The sequence below is a fragment of the Phocoena phocoena genome, chromosome 14 (assembly GCF_963924675.1).
Source record: "Phocoena phocoena chromosome 14, mPhoPho1.1, whole genome shotgun sequence".
Classification (NCBI taxonomy): domain Eukaryota; kingdom Metazoa; phylum Chordata; class Mammalia; order Artiodactyla; family Phocoenidae; genus Phocoena; species Phocoena phocoena.
Genome location: NC_089232.1, coordinates 5,542,235 through 5,559,302, shown reverse-complemented (window position 1 = coordinate 5,559,302; position 17,068 = coordinate 5,542,235). Strand labels below are relative to the sequence as shown.

Genomic DNA, 17,068 nt, shown 5'->3' with positions numbered 1-17,068 from the left:
AAATAAGGTCAAAGCACCACCGTTAAACTTCACATTGTTAAAAATAACACTTGGTGCAGGAATTCCCTGGTGGTCCAGTGGTTAGGGCTCTGTGCTCTCACTGCCGTGGGCCTGGGTTCAATCCCTGGTCGGGGAACTAAAATCCCACAAGCTGCGAGGGTGCGTAAACAAACAAACAAACAAACAAAACTACAGTTAGAGCAGAAACTGGCAAGGCAGATAGCTAGGTCAATCCCACTCAGGCCCGAAGAGGTGATCTGTGCATCTACAAGAGGGATACAGGAGGGTTTTCCCAAGGAGACAAGAAATATTGTCAATCAGCAACCACACTCACTCGGCAAATATGTCCTGGCACTATGGGCCCCAGGGCAGGCCCTGGAAGAGGGTTCTCGGGGCACTCCTCACCTTCTGCAGGAAGAGGTGTGCGAGCAGGTAAATTATAACGTCAAAGAGGAATGTTCTAATTCTATTAGGAAATCTATAAATCAGTGATGGCCATAGCAGCCCTGATTATATACCAAACACTGCAACCAAGCAGCTGAGGAAGGAGGATTACATTTCATCTCTGTGTTCCCCTCCAGGTCGTCAGTGCCGCTCGGGTTACTCGTCAGGGCTTTCTGGGAAATATCCAAGGCGCCCTGATGCATGATGGCGTGTAGATCCAACGGCAGGATGCCGACTCTCAGCACCATTCTCACGGTCTAAAGACAACGGCAAACGCTACACTTAGTGAAATCTTGTCATCTTACTTTGGCCTAATGCCCCCTCTCCAAATTACCAAAACTTTCTTGTTGTCGAAGAGAAAGAAAAGTGGATTTGGGTAGTTTTGCCCGTTAAAACTGAATCCTAGGGCTTCCCTGGTGGCGCAGTGGTTGAGAGTCCGCCTGCCGATGCAGGGGACACGGGTTCGTGCCCCGGTCCGGGAAGATCCCACATGCCGCGGAGCGGCTGGGCCCGTGAGCCATGGCCGCTGAGCCTGCGCGTCCGGAGCCTGTGCTCCGCAACGGGAGAGGCCCCGGCAGTGAGAGGCCCGCATACCACAAAAAGAAAACAAACCAAAAACAAAACCCTGAATCCTAAATGACAATCAAAATGTTCAAATTGCACACATTCTAGAACGGCCTTTCTGAAAGTCGGCATTTAGGACGCTTCTGCTCACGGGCAGACGTCTCAGGGCCCTGCAGCTCCTCCTCCCAGTTCCCTCTTCTCTGCACCCCGAGCAAGGGGCCTAAATTCTCTAGAGAGGAAAACGGTGGGTAATTGGGCTCTGCCAGGCAAGTGCGGTTCTGGAGAAGCAACAGGGCGGGCGGCCTCTACAGGATGGCTGTGGGGACTCAGAAGCTCTCCTGTCCTTCCTCTGGGGAGCCTGGGGCAGTGAATTGGGCCTCTGCTGTCCAATGGGACAAACCTCTCCCTTACGTGTTCGGGGTCTGCAGGACGAGCGGTGAGTCATCCTCACACCAGCCCCAAGAGCAGGCACTACAGCCACGTCTGTTTTACGGAGAGGAAAGGGGCCCTTGGGTATTCAGTAAACTCTCCTGGAACAGTGAGTGTAAAGGTATGGCTCCCAGCAGGCCAGGCTCTGGGCCCTGAGCCGGCCGCTCCAGTGGGTAGGGATGGAGGTCGTGTTGCAAGGTCGTTGCCATCGCCCCAGTGGGGAAGGTGAAGGTGCCCAGAACCGGATGGGCCTCTAGCTCAGAAGGAGAAACAACCCTACTGGTGGGGGATGGAGGTGGTCAAAGGGCGGCCCCAGCTGGGCGGCCCCTGGCCGGGGCTGATTTGGGGCAGAGGGCCGGTCCCAGGCTCTGTCCCCATCTGCCACCGTGGGATTTCAGAACAGATCCTAGAACGTCCCCTTCAGCCCCTCTCTCCCCTCCGCTAACACCCAGGAGTGAGAAGGTCGGAGCCGAGGACCTGGTGCCCCGACACACAGAGTCCGCGGGGCCATGTGCACGGCGTACAGGGTCTGCCTGCCTGTCCGTCTGTCCTAGGCTCTGCTACAATGCCCTTCCACCTCTGACGTTGGCTTGCCCGGGACACCACCCCTGGGGGGCCTCCCTCTGGAACTTTAGAACCGTGACCTGCTGGCCCTGCGTTCTCTCCTCCACGGGCAGAGCCTGGAGGCCGGAGGGGAGGAGGGAGCTCAGCTTCCAGCTGAGCACCTGGGGCCCAGCAAGCTGTCCTCTGCCCTCCAGGTGGGTGGGCCGGCTTCCCTGCACGGGGCCTGCTGCTCGCTCTGAGGGACACTGGCAGCCTGCACTTTTTGCTTTGGGAAAGCTGCTTTGTTCCTTCCTGTCTGGTTGCCGGAAACCTACCTTTGCCATGTTGGAAAGGTATGTCTTTCTTCTTAGTCTTTTGACAAACGCAGTAACTTCTGTGAAGAACAATACACACACCCATTACTGATGCTTTAACTTCAGGTTTGCACGCAGGAAGGCAGTGCACACGGGTGGCGCACCCACGCACCCAGGAGGGCAGAGCCGTCCACCTGCCCCACCCAGCCAGGCCCCCAGCCTCCCCACCCCGCTGCCCGCTCGCCCCTCCCAAGTGGCTCCGAGATCCCGGCAGGGGCGCATTGACTAAACCGCCCCCGACTCGCGCAATGCTAGGAAAGTGATGTCCTCTAGCGTCTGCCGTGTGCTCCACGAAGTTGAGGATTTTCCCCAGGAACCCTGACTTCCCTCAGCTTCTCATCTCTACATGCTCTCCTTGGGAAACGATCAGAAATGAGAAAACATGAGAGAGGAGGTGCTCTCCTGGATGTATTCATTTATTCATTTATTCACATATTCACTTACCGGGGACACTCCTGCAGCGTCTGCTGGGTGCTGGCTGCACGGCTGGATGAAGGGGAATGACCTCCACCCTCCAGGGGCTCCCCACGAAGGGTAGGTTACCAGGAGCACAAACAGCGTCCCAACAGCAGAGTAAGTGCTCCCGGCAACGTGAGACACAGGGAGAAGGAAGTGAGCGGTTCTAGCGGAAGAAGGTATCAGGGACGGCTTCATCGGGAAGGGGACATTCTGCCTGGGCCTTAATGCGTAGGTAGGAGTTGGCGGGGAGCAATGGCAGGGGGGGCGGGGGTGACTAGGCACAGACAGCAGTAGGAATAAGGGCCTCTTGGGGACGACCAGTCTGCAGTGCTGGGGAACGCCAGTGGGTCATGGGGGGCAGGGGGACAGGGTCGGGCCAGAGGCCAAGCAGTGAAGGAGAGAGGACCATCCGGGCAATGGGGGCCGTGGACAGTTGTTAACCGATGGAATCGCTGTTATAGAGCACTTGCTGGGAGGGGAAGGGCATGTGACCGAGGCGGGGCAAGGCTGCAGGCAGGCCCATCAACTAGGAAGCTACTGAAGATCCTAGAGGGGTTTGGAGAGCCAGAGGGCTGGGATTAGCGCAGGCGGTGAAGGGGCCACCGGAAAACTGGACCCCTTTCACGCCCCTCCTTTCCCAGCAAGTTCCAGACCTCACTTTCTCTCTGCAGGACGCTTCCTGCTGCCTTCTTGGCTGGCAATCACACGGGCCCAAGGGCCCAGCCTGGGCATGTGAATTTTTCCAAGTGGGTCAGACAGGGATCAACACAGCCTGGGGTGCTGGGGATGCCAGGCATGGGTGAAGATTAGACGAGGCCTGTTCTGCCGACCCTCGGGGGAGAGAGAGTGCACAGGGTGCAAGCGTGGAAGATCTGCAGAGGGGAAGGGAAGGAAGTGGTGAGGGCTTGGTGGGCGGGGAGAGCTAGAGGCAGTGATGGAGAACCTCACAAAGGCAGGAGGGAGAAAACCAGGAATATCCAGGACCGTAAAACACGCGACCTACACAGTGGGTGTGTGACGGCGTTCACAAGGGCCACGGAGCTGGAGGGATACCAAGGGGTCAGATGCAGGGAGGCCGGGGACAGCCAGCAGAGCAGCTCGGGCTCCCAAGAGGAAGCCGTCGCAGGCTTGAGCGGACGAACAGCCTTCTGCGACAGCAGAAGTGTTCAGACTTCTGTGACAGCAGAAGTGTACAGACACTGCGCCCTGGCAGCCGGATGGAGGGGAGAGTCACCAGGGTGACTGGGACCACGTGGGCGGAATTTCTAAGGAGGGCGAGATAATCTCTGAGCCTCGCGGGAGCCCACCCAGAGCACGGAAAGGCGGGAGGATGCTGGGGTCGGAACCCTTGCCGGCCCTGCTTGGGTGGGCAGAGAGCTGAGGACGGCAGCTGCCGCCAGGAGCTGGCTCAAGAGAGGGGAGGCCCGGCCCGCCTCCCCCTTGCCCTTTCCTACCTCCCTGTCCCCTTGGCCCTGCTGCGATTCCCGAGGGGGAAACGGTAAGAGGGTGTTGATGTGTCAGCACAAGCATCTCTTGTGGGCACCACAGGAAAAGCCGGGACAGCCGGAGCAGCCAGGCCCGGTGGACTGCAGTTTAGTGCCTGAGGACACAGTTAACACAGAGGGGAGGAGGCCTGCCCCATGTGGAAAGTTCATCTGCTCTCACAGCATTTATGTTGTCCCTCGAAACCAGCCTCTGAGCTTGGAGATCTGTAAGAGGGCTGGAGAACCTTCTGAAGCAGTGAGGAACCACAGCTTAAACTTCTTACTGAGCTTGGAGATCTGTAAGACGGCTGGAGAACCTTCCGAAGCAGTGAGGAACCACAGCTTAAACTTCTTACTAAACAACTGGACAGCTTTCAGATGCTAAATAGAAACATCTTCCAAAAAGTCATGAAGGAGAACGTCCTCAATTCCCTACAACAGAAGTGTCAAGACAGGGACTTCCCTGGTGTTCCAGTGGTAAAGAGTCTGCCTTCTAATGCGGGGGACGCGGGTTCGAAGCCCGGGAACCCTGGTCCGGGAGCTAAGATCCCACACGCCGCAGGGGCAATTAAGCCCGTGGGCCGCAACTAAGACACGAGGCAGCCTAAAAGAAGTGTCAAGACATGTGACTGCTGGCCGGTGTGGACGGCCTCTGGTTACGAGTGGCCGCAGTTCACGTGAGCCACAGACAGAGAGAGAGAGGCCACGTCTCCACCTGCCGAGGGCTCGGCTACCTCGCAGCCCTGGCCGCTGTCCATTGGGCAGGACATCAGGCTGGAGAAGCTGGAATCGGAATTCTTCCCAAGATTTCCAAGTATCGATAACTGATTCAAAAATTTAAACACCCCAAATGCTGGCCAGTACGGGGTGGGGGGCAGGAGGGGAGTTCAAACCAAAATATTTAAGGGCTGGACCCAGCCTCCAGTTTTCAACCTTTGTGGTAAACATTGAGAAGCCCTGGATTTCTTTTTTTCCTAAGAAAATAATAAAATAAAAGGTAAAAGTTCATGACTAGCTTAAGGGGAGCATATTTTCACTGTAGAAATTATATATAATTGACCCCCAAACTACAATAATCACTCCAGAGCTTAAAAAACAAACCCGCAAGGCCTGGCAGTTATATATAATGCAAAGCGACTACTCCAATTACTCCTTTAAAAAAGCTCTCTTTTGGCTGAAATAGCAGAGGAAGAACTCTGACTCAGTTCAGGGTTCACGGGTCACCGGAGCCACAGGTCACCATGTGTACTGGCTTTTTCTCTACATGAGCTAACTCAGATTCTCAGTGAATTCAGAAAGAAAAGCTGAGTCTTGGGGAAAGATCCAAGGCTCACGGTCCATGGGCCCCACGACTGCCTCCTCAGAAGGTCTGAGGTCCACGGACACCGCCGAGAGTGAGGGCTGCGGGTCTAACCCCAGCATCTGGTACCAATGTCTGGGAAGGATGCAAACCAGCACCTCGAAGGAGCTTCCTCCTACTTCGTACAGCTGTCCGTCGTTGCATTTAAGGAGCTGGCACACGTCAGGCAATGACATGAGCATGACCGTGTCCTGCTGCAGAGATTTCCAGAAGGATGTGAGTCAGTCCTCCACCCGATGTAAAGAACAGAACGTATCTCTGAACGCTCGTTTTGCGCCTGGTGAGGCCTATCCAGCCCACCTGCCCCCGACTCTTCATCAGCCCCAAATGGTAACAGAATGAATTTCATTCCAACCCACGTAAAGTTCTGCCCGTTGGCTTTTCCAAGCTGTATCTCAGAAGTGATTTTACACCCCTCAGAGACCACCTGCCAGTTGGGCGGGAGAACGTGGACCACCTTTTCCTGAGGCAGCCTTCGGGAAGGAAGGCTGTTTCTGACCACAAGGGGGCTCCTACTGATGGCAACAGGATGAGGATCAGGGCCCAGGGATAAAAACCAGAGTTTAGAATAAATTTTCATCGACTGATTGACCCCCTCAATTATTTTTCAGCTCAGGAAGAAGTGTAACCGTATGGAATCAAAGATACCTCGGGGGGCTTCCCTGGTGGCGCAGTGGTTGAAAGTCCGCCTGCCGATGCAGGGGACACGGGCTCGTGCCCCGCTCCGGGAAGATCCCACGTGCCGCGGAGCGGCTGGGCCCGTGAGCCATGGCCGCTGAGCCTGCGCGTCCGGAGCCTGTGCTCCGCAACGGGAGAGGCCACAACAGTGAGAGGCCCGCGTATCGCAAAAAAAACCCAAAAATAAAAGATACCTCGGGACTTCCCTGGTGGTCCAGTGGGTAAGACTCCACCTTCCCAACGCACGGGGCCCGGGTTTGATCCCTGGTCAGGGAACTAGATCCTGCATACTTGCCGTAACTAAGAGCTCGCACGCCACAACTAAGACCCAGTGCAGCCGAAATAAATAAATAAATACTAAAAAAATTAAAAAGACACTTCCTCCTTGACATCATGTCAGAATTCACCTAAGGACGGTGTAGACTAAAGGGATCTGGTGCGATTCTATCGCACCAAGGAGCCTTCTTTAAAGACTTCTGTGGACAACTTCTGTTTTGTTTTCCCCCATGCTGACTTCTCAGATTCCATCTTTGAACCAGGTGGCCAACCTGAGTTGTCAGCTCATGAGGACTCTTGCCTTTGGGGATTCCCGCAGCTCAGATATTCTGAGACATCACAATACTGACCCCAGGGCCCTCCAGTGACCCCAGGCAAGAGGCGGTCCCTTCTGTGCAGGCTGTCAAGGGAGTGAGGCCCGACCCTGGACTCACCTGATTTTCAACTCTCTTCTAGAGAAGACGTCTCCCAAGAGACTCATAGATACTTAACGAAAAAGACAAGAGTGGGATGAGCAGGATGTGTTAATCCTTCGACTCCCAGGCTGGAGGCTTTTGGGGCTCGTGGGTCTGGATGAGACAGCACCACCTCCGCTCACTCCCCCAGCACCCTTGTCCCAAATCGTCTAATCCCGGTGCATCTGCTTCAGAAATATTTCTGATTGGTCCCGCTTTCTCTCTGACGTCACTGTCATTGGATCTCCCGATCCAACCCTCCTTCCTTCTCACCTCGACTGCGACAAAACCTCCTCCGCACCCTCTGCTCCAATATGGCCCTTGGATGTCACTGCCAACCCGTCTCCTCAGTAAGTCGGGGTCTTCCAGAGGCCCTTCCTGGCACCGGCCGATTCCCACCTCCCCTCTGGCTTCTCTCCTTTCGAGATAAATCCGGCCACAGCGACCTTCTTGTCCTTTGATGCCGGTGACCATCCTGCTGGCTTTGTCTGCACCACTGATTCCGCCTGGAATCCCTTTCTACCCCATTTCGAGTCTGTTGAACTTCTGCTTTTCTAAGAGAGCTGCCAGCAACGTGGCCTCCCCCAGGGAGCCCGCTCCAGCTGCCTCTGTTCCTCTTCCCTTGGGCACCCAGAACAGTCCATCACACTGTGTTCTAGAACTTTCCATACGGTATCATATTCATTGGCTTACATCGTTCCTTTCAGTACCAGACTATAAGCTTCTCCAGCCTCCTGGGGAATACCTTCCTAGTTCCAGAAACGGTGCTGGTCACAGGGTAAGAATTCAGTTAGCACTTGATGAAGCAAGGAAGGCAAGAAGGAATAGATTTCTTTTTTAAAAAAATTTTTTGGCCACGCCATACGGCATATGGGATTTTAGTTCCCTGACCAGGGATCAAACCCACGCCCCCTGAATTGGAAGGGTGGAGTCTTAACCACTGGACCACCAGGGAAGTTCCAAGAAGGGATGGATTAGCTATCCGACGTGCATGGATGTTTATAACATAGCATTAACAGGCCAGGGGCCACTCTGAAGACAGCGTGGTCCCTCCCTCACTCCGATGCTTTACACACAAAGGATAAAATGCGTTCATGCTGAGTGAATATTATCTCCCAAAGCTGAAGGGCTTAGAACACGGAGGCCTCAGAAAACTTTTCATTTAGATGTGCACTTGCTTCCCTGGATTTTCATTTTATACAGCAAAAGCCAGAATTCAGAATGGTTAAGAGATTTACTCGTGTCTTCCACGGTCAATTCTAGAGTAAAATCCAATCATCACGATACCCGTGTCAGAGCACCCTGCTTCGAACTGCTTCTTGTTCAGTCAGCGTGGATCCATAACGCCTCTGAAGCATCACTGAGAATTCCAGGGTAAATCGCGTCACCAATACTGTGCTCCAAAATCAGCCGGAATTAGGATCTAAAAGTAGCTGAATTTTCTATTTAAAGTGTAAAGTGATCCATATGAGCACCTTGGAACCTTTCCAGATGATTAAACTGAATGAAAATACACCTCCAAGAGCTCACTGACTGTAACACAGCTGCATTCTGAGCGCTTCAGGCAATGAATTCCCACCAGACATCCCTCGAGGGGTCTTTTCAAGTAGAAAGGTTAAGAACGAGTCATAAATGCTGGTATTTTGCAGCTAAAACCTACTCTCTCTCTCCGAGTTCTTGGTTCCTCACGTTCTGTAAAGTGTCTTGACAATAGCTGCAGTATTCGTCAGCGAGAAAGGCCATCTAGGAAGGATATGGAGAATCATTTCAGTTTGCAGCCCACTTCCGGAATGAACCGCTCCTCAAAGACCTTCCTGAGGCCCTGAGATGCTGCTTGTGTTGCCGTTTGGCTCTGATAGCAGCCGGGCTCTTGCCTGGGGCCGCGTGTTTTTTAGCCACCTGGAGTAATGCATCACTTATTGGCCTGAAATTGATGTAGTTCCATGGCTGATGCCATAACTCGTACATTTCCAGGATCTGCACCACCCACTCTAAAGGCCACCGGTCTTTGACCACTGTCTCTCCTAACCCCAATTTCTCCCTCCCCATCCCCCAGCCCAGGTTCCAGGAAATGCACATATGTGTTCCCTGCTCTGTCACGGGGAGGCCCTCATTCTAAAAGGTGACAACGTGGTCCCACGTGGAGCCTTTCTATAGGACGTGACGAGAAGCCCTGAGTTTCCTGACCACCATCAAGCCCAGGAGGGAGTGCTGGTTCTTCCTGGTCTGGGAGAAGGCAAACATTACTCCATCTGGTACGACTATGGTCACAGGCAAACTAAGAAGCCAGTTGCTGCCCCCAGGTAGCCAAGGCGTGAACGTTCATCTCCCCGATGCATGCACGCCCAGTATTCTGTAGGAGTAGCTTCTCTGCCAGTTCCTGCTCCCAGAAGGGACTTCTCCCGAATTCCGACAAAGGCGACCCAACTGGGTCTGTCTTATTCGGCAAATGATTGTCACCCTAAAAACCATTTACACGTGGATTCTTTCTTTAAGCCAGGTGATAGTTACACGGCTGCTTTGGAGTAATCTTTTATCCACACCTCTGGACACACTGTTGATCCCAGCAATTTTCCCTTTTATTTCACTGCAAAAAATACTAACCTTCCTCTGTAAGTCTGTGCGCTGCAGTCATCAGGGAGGAATTAGGATTTAATGTATTGCACTCTTACTGCCGTGTATTACGAACGCTGAATCGTGACGTACAATAAAAACATTACCTATGGATAATCGGACGCCATAGATACATTCTACGACTCTTGTCTATCTCATTGTCCCTCCTTGAACTACAACCATATCCTGTCTGGGTCACCGTGCCTGGATTATACAAATGGTGAGTCATATAGGAAATCTCAGGGCCTAACGGACAAGGAAAATGAGGGGCACAGACTTTCCTTTCGAAGAACAGATTACAGAACGTAAAACCTTTCCATCAAGGATGGAAAAAGGCCACATGGCGGAAAGCGAATTCAACATTCCCGCCTTTTGTCATCCCCGCTTCCCCTCCCCACCCCCTCCTCCCCCAGAGCAAGGGGAGGCATGAGCTCCTGGTTTGAATGAAGGACATCAACTACATATGAAATGATTTCTTCAGGATTTTCCCAGACGCCTTTTGAATAGCTTCCGCTTTAATAGAGTAGGTGAAAGCATCCCTGGGGTGGGAACTTAAGCAGCTAAGCCTGCGGGACTGCAGCTGGTGGGGAGGGGCGGCCGGCTCCCTTTCATCTCCTCCAACCTAATGGCCCACTGTGTGGTAGCACAGTTCCAAGGTCAGTGGTTCCTCCTTTGCTCTCTCCGCTCTTATGCGCTCAGAGCCTTACCGAGCTACTCGCTTATCGCTTGCTTAGTAGATCGTTTATGTGGGTTTGCAGTAGGCTCTTGTCTACAAGCCACTGGCGGCCAGAGCGGCCTTCTGAACCACCAGCCCCTATCCTTGGGGCCAGGAGTGCCCCCAGCTGCGCGCTGTACCCACAGAGAACAGCCGCCGCCAGCCTTCTCCTGAGAGGCTTCCCTGTTATCAGCCAATATCACATTGAAGTCCGGGGGCGTTTAGGGTCACACTCAACAGTCTCCTGAAGGACTTAAAATCTGTTACTTCTCAGCTCTTTTGTGGTCCTGAACCCCTTTGAGCACGTGATGAAAACAAATGACCTTCTCCGCAGAAAACTGGGAAGATGCCAAGTTAAACTCCCGTTGTTAATATTTTTGGAAGAAAGTAGGGGTGTCGATGTCTAAATAAATAAAGCAGTAGCACAGAAAGGTGACAGATCAAGAGGCATCATTCCATGGGGTGCTGTTTGGTTTCCACCGGGGGCTGTTCCACCCTCATTCCTACCATCAACATTGGCAACATTCAGAGTCCTCTGATGGGTACGCTTCCAGGAGGTACGCTGGGGGGACGATGCTCGGGCTGGTCATCAGGAAGGATGGGGCTGTTGCATGGACTTCACTGGCCTGGCCACCAGTGCTTCTCCTGGAGAAGAATTGAGGGATCCTCCTTTCCAACCCTGGGCTACTCTCTCCCCTCACACTGCACGATCCTAACCACGCCCACTTTCTCCGCAGCACACGTGACCTCCCGGGCTCATCGATGCTCGCCTGACACTGATTCTGCCAGTATCCAAGCCCGTGTTTCTCAAGGGTGGCCCTGAAACCAACTACATCAGGATTCCTGGGGTGCTTGAGGTTCACATCGCTAGGGCCCTCATGAATCACACGAAGCCAGAAATCTCTCGCTTTAACCAGCTCCCCAAGTGAGCCTTATGCATCGCAAGCTGAGACCGCAGCTCCGGGCAGGCTGTGTTGTCCAACTCTGCAGAAATCCTTACATTAAACACGGCGACTTCTAATTAGAATTCAAAGTTCTAATTTCCGATACTTCACAGTTTCACCTGTGCAGAAGAAGTCATCTGAAAACACAGTACTGTCAGAATGGAAAGGGAAGCTACGACCAAAAATAATAAGAAGTAAATTCAATGCATTCCTGAAGTCAATTCCTTTTGGGCTCTTCCTGTGAAAAGAACTGATCTTTCAGGCAAGAAAAAAAAAAAGAAAATCATAAATTGAAATCTTTTCTTCCTAATATAAACAATCAGAAATCTAAAGGGAGCGAGTGTCTGGTGCAGAACTACTAAAGTCTGAATCTCTGCGGGAAAAGGCATTCAGGAAAGAAACAGGGGGATTCCTGTTCTGGAGAAATAATTCAGCAAAATGACAAAGAAAAAAGTGAGAAATTCTATTTAGATATTTTTAGGTGTAGTAAATACAGCTTGGGATCTTCAGGAGATCCAAGAAAAGTCATTGAGGTTATTATCATTCATTTATTCCGCCCACCTTTAGTGAGCAGGTACTAAGTGTCAGCCCCTGGAGAAACGCTGGAGGACCTTCCTGTCACCACCTGTCCCTTTAGGCACCACCTGCCACCCCTGAGTTACTCTATCAATTCTCTTGATGCCTTTTGTCCCTCCTGCATTCTTGAAGACACTGCTCCCAGAATTATCACCCCCAAAGCAAATGTATCCTGTCATTCTGCTTCTGAAGACGCCTCGGTGGTTTTCCCACAGTCTCTTGGGAGACACCCAAATTCCCCAGCCTGGCATTGACAAGCTGTCCACCACCTGGACCTCATGTTGAGTCTACTTCTCCCCGACATCCTCACTTCTGGTTTTCACTGCCCGCACACCCCCCAGCATGAATGCAAGCTACATATACCCTCAAGATCAGCACCTCCTAAAAAGGGGACCTCAGCAACCCTGTCCAGGACCAGCTCAAGGGCAGCAAGATAGGTGGAATAACAGCCCCTCGAAAACGCCCACATCCTAGTCCCTGGAACCTTACGTGGCGAAGGGGCTTTGCAGATGTGATTACGGTTAAGGACCCTGAGATGGGGAGATGATCCTGGATCCTCCAGGTGGCCCCAGTGTAATCACAAGGATCCTTAAAAGCAGAGAGCCTTTCCCAGGTGCAGAGAGCCAGAGAGATGGTGTCATGAGAAGGAATCAGCCTGCCTTTGCTGGCTGAGGAAGTGGCCACAAGCCAAGGAATGTGGGCAGCCTCTAGAAGCTGGAAAAGGCCAGGAATAGATTCTCCCCTCCAGGTCCCCCAGAAGGAATGTAGCCCTGTCAACCCCTTGCTCTTAGCCTGGTGAGAACTAGTCAGACTCATAACTTCTAGAAATTTTAGATAATAAGCTTGTGTTAAGTCATGAAATTTGTGCTAGTATGTTACAGCCGCAACAGGAAACAAACACAGGCCACCTCTTCCATGAAGCCTTCCCTAATTACTCCTGGCCCACATCCTTCCTCCCTCCCTCCCTCCCTGTGGAGTTCCCAATCCCCCTGTAGCGGGCACGGGCCCCTCACAGCACACCCATAGTTTTATGTCTGTCTTAGCTCCCCAGCTACGAAACTGTATTCTATTCAAGTATAGGAAATATGCTTTTTGTTTGTTTGTTTTTACTTTTCTTTCACACCCCATTCAGCCCTCAAGAGGGCTGGTCACAAAACAGGCTTTTCAAAGGGTGTCTACTCAATGCCACTTGTTGTATCAAAGTGCTATCCTGTCATCCTGGGCAACCAAAGAAAAGTTCACCTCGTGATGTCACAGATTATCTATTCATAGTTCTGGTGTCCTAATTCAAAGAGTTATAAATGTAACTGGAGACACGTTCACACAGATTTATTGCTAATAACCTATGCTTCTTTTCTAATTATAGCAGAAGAAACACTGTTAAACAGCCGATGAGTAGCTAGGTAGTTTGCTCCTGAGGACAGGGACCTCCTCTGTCCCTATACGTCGTGTGTACACAGTAGACACGCAACAGTCCTGGCTGGAGGGGTGAGTGTTGAGGGCTGCCCATAATAAGAATGTGACACACAGGAAAACAGCTGCATCTAATTCAGCAATTTCTGAATATTCCAGGGTCTATCACACAAATCTATTTTATTCAACACTCACTGCTCCTTCTTCTTGGAGAACGCTGTTATAATTAGTAGATTTTTCAAAGGCAACGACGTCTCACTGTGACATAACAGATAACAAAGAAATAATTTCAGTTAGACACCCGTTTCTGAGCATAAGCATAAAGTTTCTTTTCTTTCTTTCTTTTTTTTTTTTTTTGTGTGGTACGCGGGCCTCTCACTGTCGTGGCCTCTCCGGCTGCGGAGCACAGGCTCCGGACGCGCAGGCTCAGCGGCCACGGCTCACGGGCCCAGCCGCTCAGCGGCACGTGGGATCTTCCCGGACCGCGGCACGAACCCGCGTCCCCTGCATCGGCAGGCGGACTCTCAACCACTGCGCTACCAGGGAAGCCCCCATAAAGTTTCTTTTGCAGTGAGTTATTTGTTGGGGGGTAACTTTGATTTCGAAACCCTCCTCCAAGTTTCTTTCCACAACTGCTGATTATCACCTGCTTAGTTTTTTTTTTTTAATCCATTTCTGTAACTGGGACAACATGTATTTATTTTTATAGGTTTATTCCCTTCAGAAACAAGAATATGATGTCATCATGGGTAGGACTTGCTCCAGTGAGAAAAGAAAAATTATCATGGAAATGAAGTCTTCTATTTTCTGATCTGGGGCTTTGAAAATGATGTACTCAGAAACGATAACATCCTCTGAGTTGATGGATGAAGCAGGGCAGCTTCACAGAACAAGGAAACTGAGAATGAATAATAAGATGTGAGTTCCATGTCACCATGTCTCTTGGGTTCACATATCGTACTGGAGACGTTTATTTATATGTCGCAGAGAACAGATTCAGTTCTATCCATGTGGTGTTGGGCATTTCCCCTTTAATTGTGGGCATCGAGAAACTTGGAGCCCAGGGCCCCCCACTTTGCCCAGGAAATGTGCATCCTCCAGATGCCGGAGGTGGTGGCTTCTCCACGCCCTGCCCAGAGCTGTGGCTGCGCCTTCCACTCCCACACATGTCCTCACGCCTGACTGTTTGAATTCTACGTAAATATGCAAAGAGGAAGGTAGCTGGCGAATGCTCTGCTTCTGGAAGCAAGACCATGGTCTTCAAGGCAGGGGTGGCCTGGGGCGGGGTGGGAGTCAGAGGGGAGCAGAGGAAAATGGCTTTCATCTCACACAGGAAGATCCTACATCCCCTCCCAGCCTCTCTACAGCCCTGGGAGCTCTCTTCGGAAGGTTTGGGTCAGTCCATTCTCCATGGAAATCTGGACAGAACACTTGATACCCACGTGATCAATGTTTCTGCATGATATTCTATTTCAAAACAGGGCAGATAGATTCAGGGTCTGCCTACATGCCCACTAGAAAGCCACCCTCTTCACTGTTCAGTAAGAGTTGTTATCACAACAGGAAGTGTACTGCTCATTGGCAGCAAGAGGGTTTCAGGACATGGAATCTGTTCAACCTGGAGGAGATCCAGGATGATGGATTGACGGAGAATCTGAAATGTCTCGGGAGTTCCATCTGTCGTGTCTCAATGACATCTTGGGTAGGTGTGGACGACGACGGAGTTTCTCCAGGTAAAATCTATGAACAGCCCACGGCCACAAAGATTCTGAGACATTACAGCAACGAAAACAACAAGCAACAAACACCACCTGAAAGCGTAAAACCTAGAATGAAGGAAGACAAGAGGTGTCAGAAACAAAAGCTCATTGAATAAAGGGCTAATAGAAAAGGGATCCAAGTAGGAAAACAGGGTCATCAGCCTTTAAGAGATGCTGAAGAATCACTTGTGAGGCTTCCCTCAGCTGACCTGGAGGGAGAGCAGTTTCTCTACGATCCACGTCTGTTCTCCTGCTGCCCCTAATATGTCTTCTTTGGAAAATGAATGCAAGACCGTGAATGTATTCCGCTCCGTCCATCCATTTCTCATTCACGCGTCCATTATTTACTGTGTACCTACTATACGCGGGCATCACGCTAGGCCCTGGGGGATACAGCTGTGGTCGTGACGGACAAGGTCTGCCCTCTGAATGGTTACAGCCCGTGGAGGAGAAAAGCTGTTAACACGAATAATTGCAAAGTCATCGTTATGACAGCTAAAGTACAGGCTGTCAGGGGAATCTACGTCAGAGGGCCCATCCTCTTCTCTTCTTAGTTCAACAGTTTAGAGGCCTATAAACTGGCAGCTTGCTCAGCTCAGGGGAGCTTCCCTTGTGATTGGTCAGTGTGCTTTGGTTGGTACTTATCACAACCCTGTACTTGGAGAGCGCTTACTAAAGTCTTTGGATGGTAACAGCCATCTTCCTGGGACATTCCTTTGGATACTCAGGAATCTGGAAGCTAGAAGGTCTGCTTTCTGACTTAAAGGAAGGACAAGGGAAACCCTCCACCTTATGGCTCACCCCTCCCCCAACCCTGACTCAGGTAGCTTCGGAGGCTAAGCCACTGAGAGTGATACTCAGTAATTTTGGATCTGTAAGTGAAACTCCCAAGTTTCTGCCATCGGTTCAATGTAGAGTATGAGGTGAACTCAACAGCCATTGAAAGGAGGGTAGTGTTACAAGGAAGACTGAAAGGGGACTCCTCGCCACGCAGAGGCCTGTGTGAGGCCGGCAAGGGGACGCAATGCTGCTATCCTCACTGGGGAGATATGCAAGTTTTGTAGCACTTAATTGGGGGATTTTATGCACTGAAACAGAAATTTGTCACCCTCACGGAGAGATTCGGTCATCTGTTACAAAGTCCTCATCTCCACGTAGCCAGACGATGACAGCTCTCTTGTTCAAAGGAACGGAGAAGGCTGTCTCTTCCCACCTTTGGAAGGTCCTCATTCAATAAATGGCTCATCACATGGGTCGACATGTAGGTCCAGTAAGATCTTAATTATCTATTTAAAAAGCTACCTAGTTTCAGAGGTCCCATGCAAGCCAAGAGGCATTAAATCTGCAGGAGATAGAGGGTGGCAATATTAGAGCCAGGCTACAAAGCAGCTGAGCAGAGAACAGCTGCTGGAGACCAGCCCTACTACAAGAGAAGGTCCGTGGAGGTCCAGGTCAAGGGCATCGGTGCCCAGAGCATCTGGCCGAGTGAACACTGCAGGCGCTGACTGTGCTCTGATCTCGCAGGTCAGGCTGGGCTAGGCTAGAAGGGGCGACCGTGGCAGCCAGGTGCCCCACCGAGGGGTCTTCCACCCGAGAGCAGGGGCGCTCAGGGTGAGGGGCTGAAGCAGGACTGGAGGGGACAGTTTTAGCTCTCAGGGTCCAGCCAGGATGGCCTCGTGTTCTGGGGGGGGGGTGGGCAGTCACTGTCCCTGTGTCATTTCCCGTGTGTGGTTCCGATTCAGTCCTTTGGGCCTTTTATTAGGTTGTGATCAAAAGCACAGTCATTGTGAAAACAGGGCTCTAAGAAAACCATAGCAAACACCCAGAGCTGACCTTGCTGGGAAGCAAGTGCTTCCAGCTCAAAAGGAGGTCTTCTTCCATCATCCTCTGAGGCCTGAGATGCTTTATTTTTTAAATTTTTTAAATTATTTTCTTTGGCCGCACAGCTTGTGGGATCTTAGTTCCCCAACCAGGGATTGAA

The 17,068-nt window shown here is 51.6% G+C and overlaps 1 protein-coding gene across 1 annotated transcript in view; it reads right to left on the bottom strand.

Annotated features, from left to right (window-relative positions):
* Positions 1-17,068, bottom strand: part of RFX8 (regulatory factor X8) — a 55,101-nt gene that overhangs the window by 8,091 nt on the left and 29,942 nt on the right. The window contains 8 exon segments of the mRNA XM_065891591.1: positions 557-701; positions 2,316-2,374; positions 4,543-4,545; positions 4,582-4,729; positions 5,777-5,890; positions 8,756-8,809; positions 9,410-9,430; positions 9,432-9,527. Coding sequence (XP_065747663.1) covers positions 557-701; positions 2,316-2,374; positions 4,543-4,545; positions 4,582-4,729; positions 5,777-5,890; positions 8,756-8,809; positions 9,410-9,430; positions 9,432-9,527 — 640 coding nt within the window.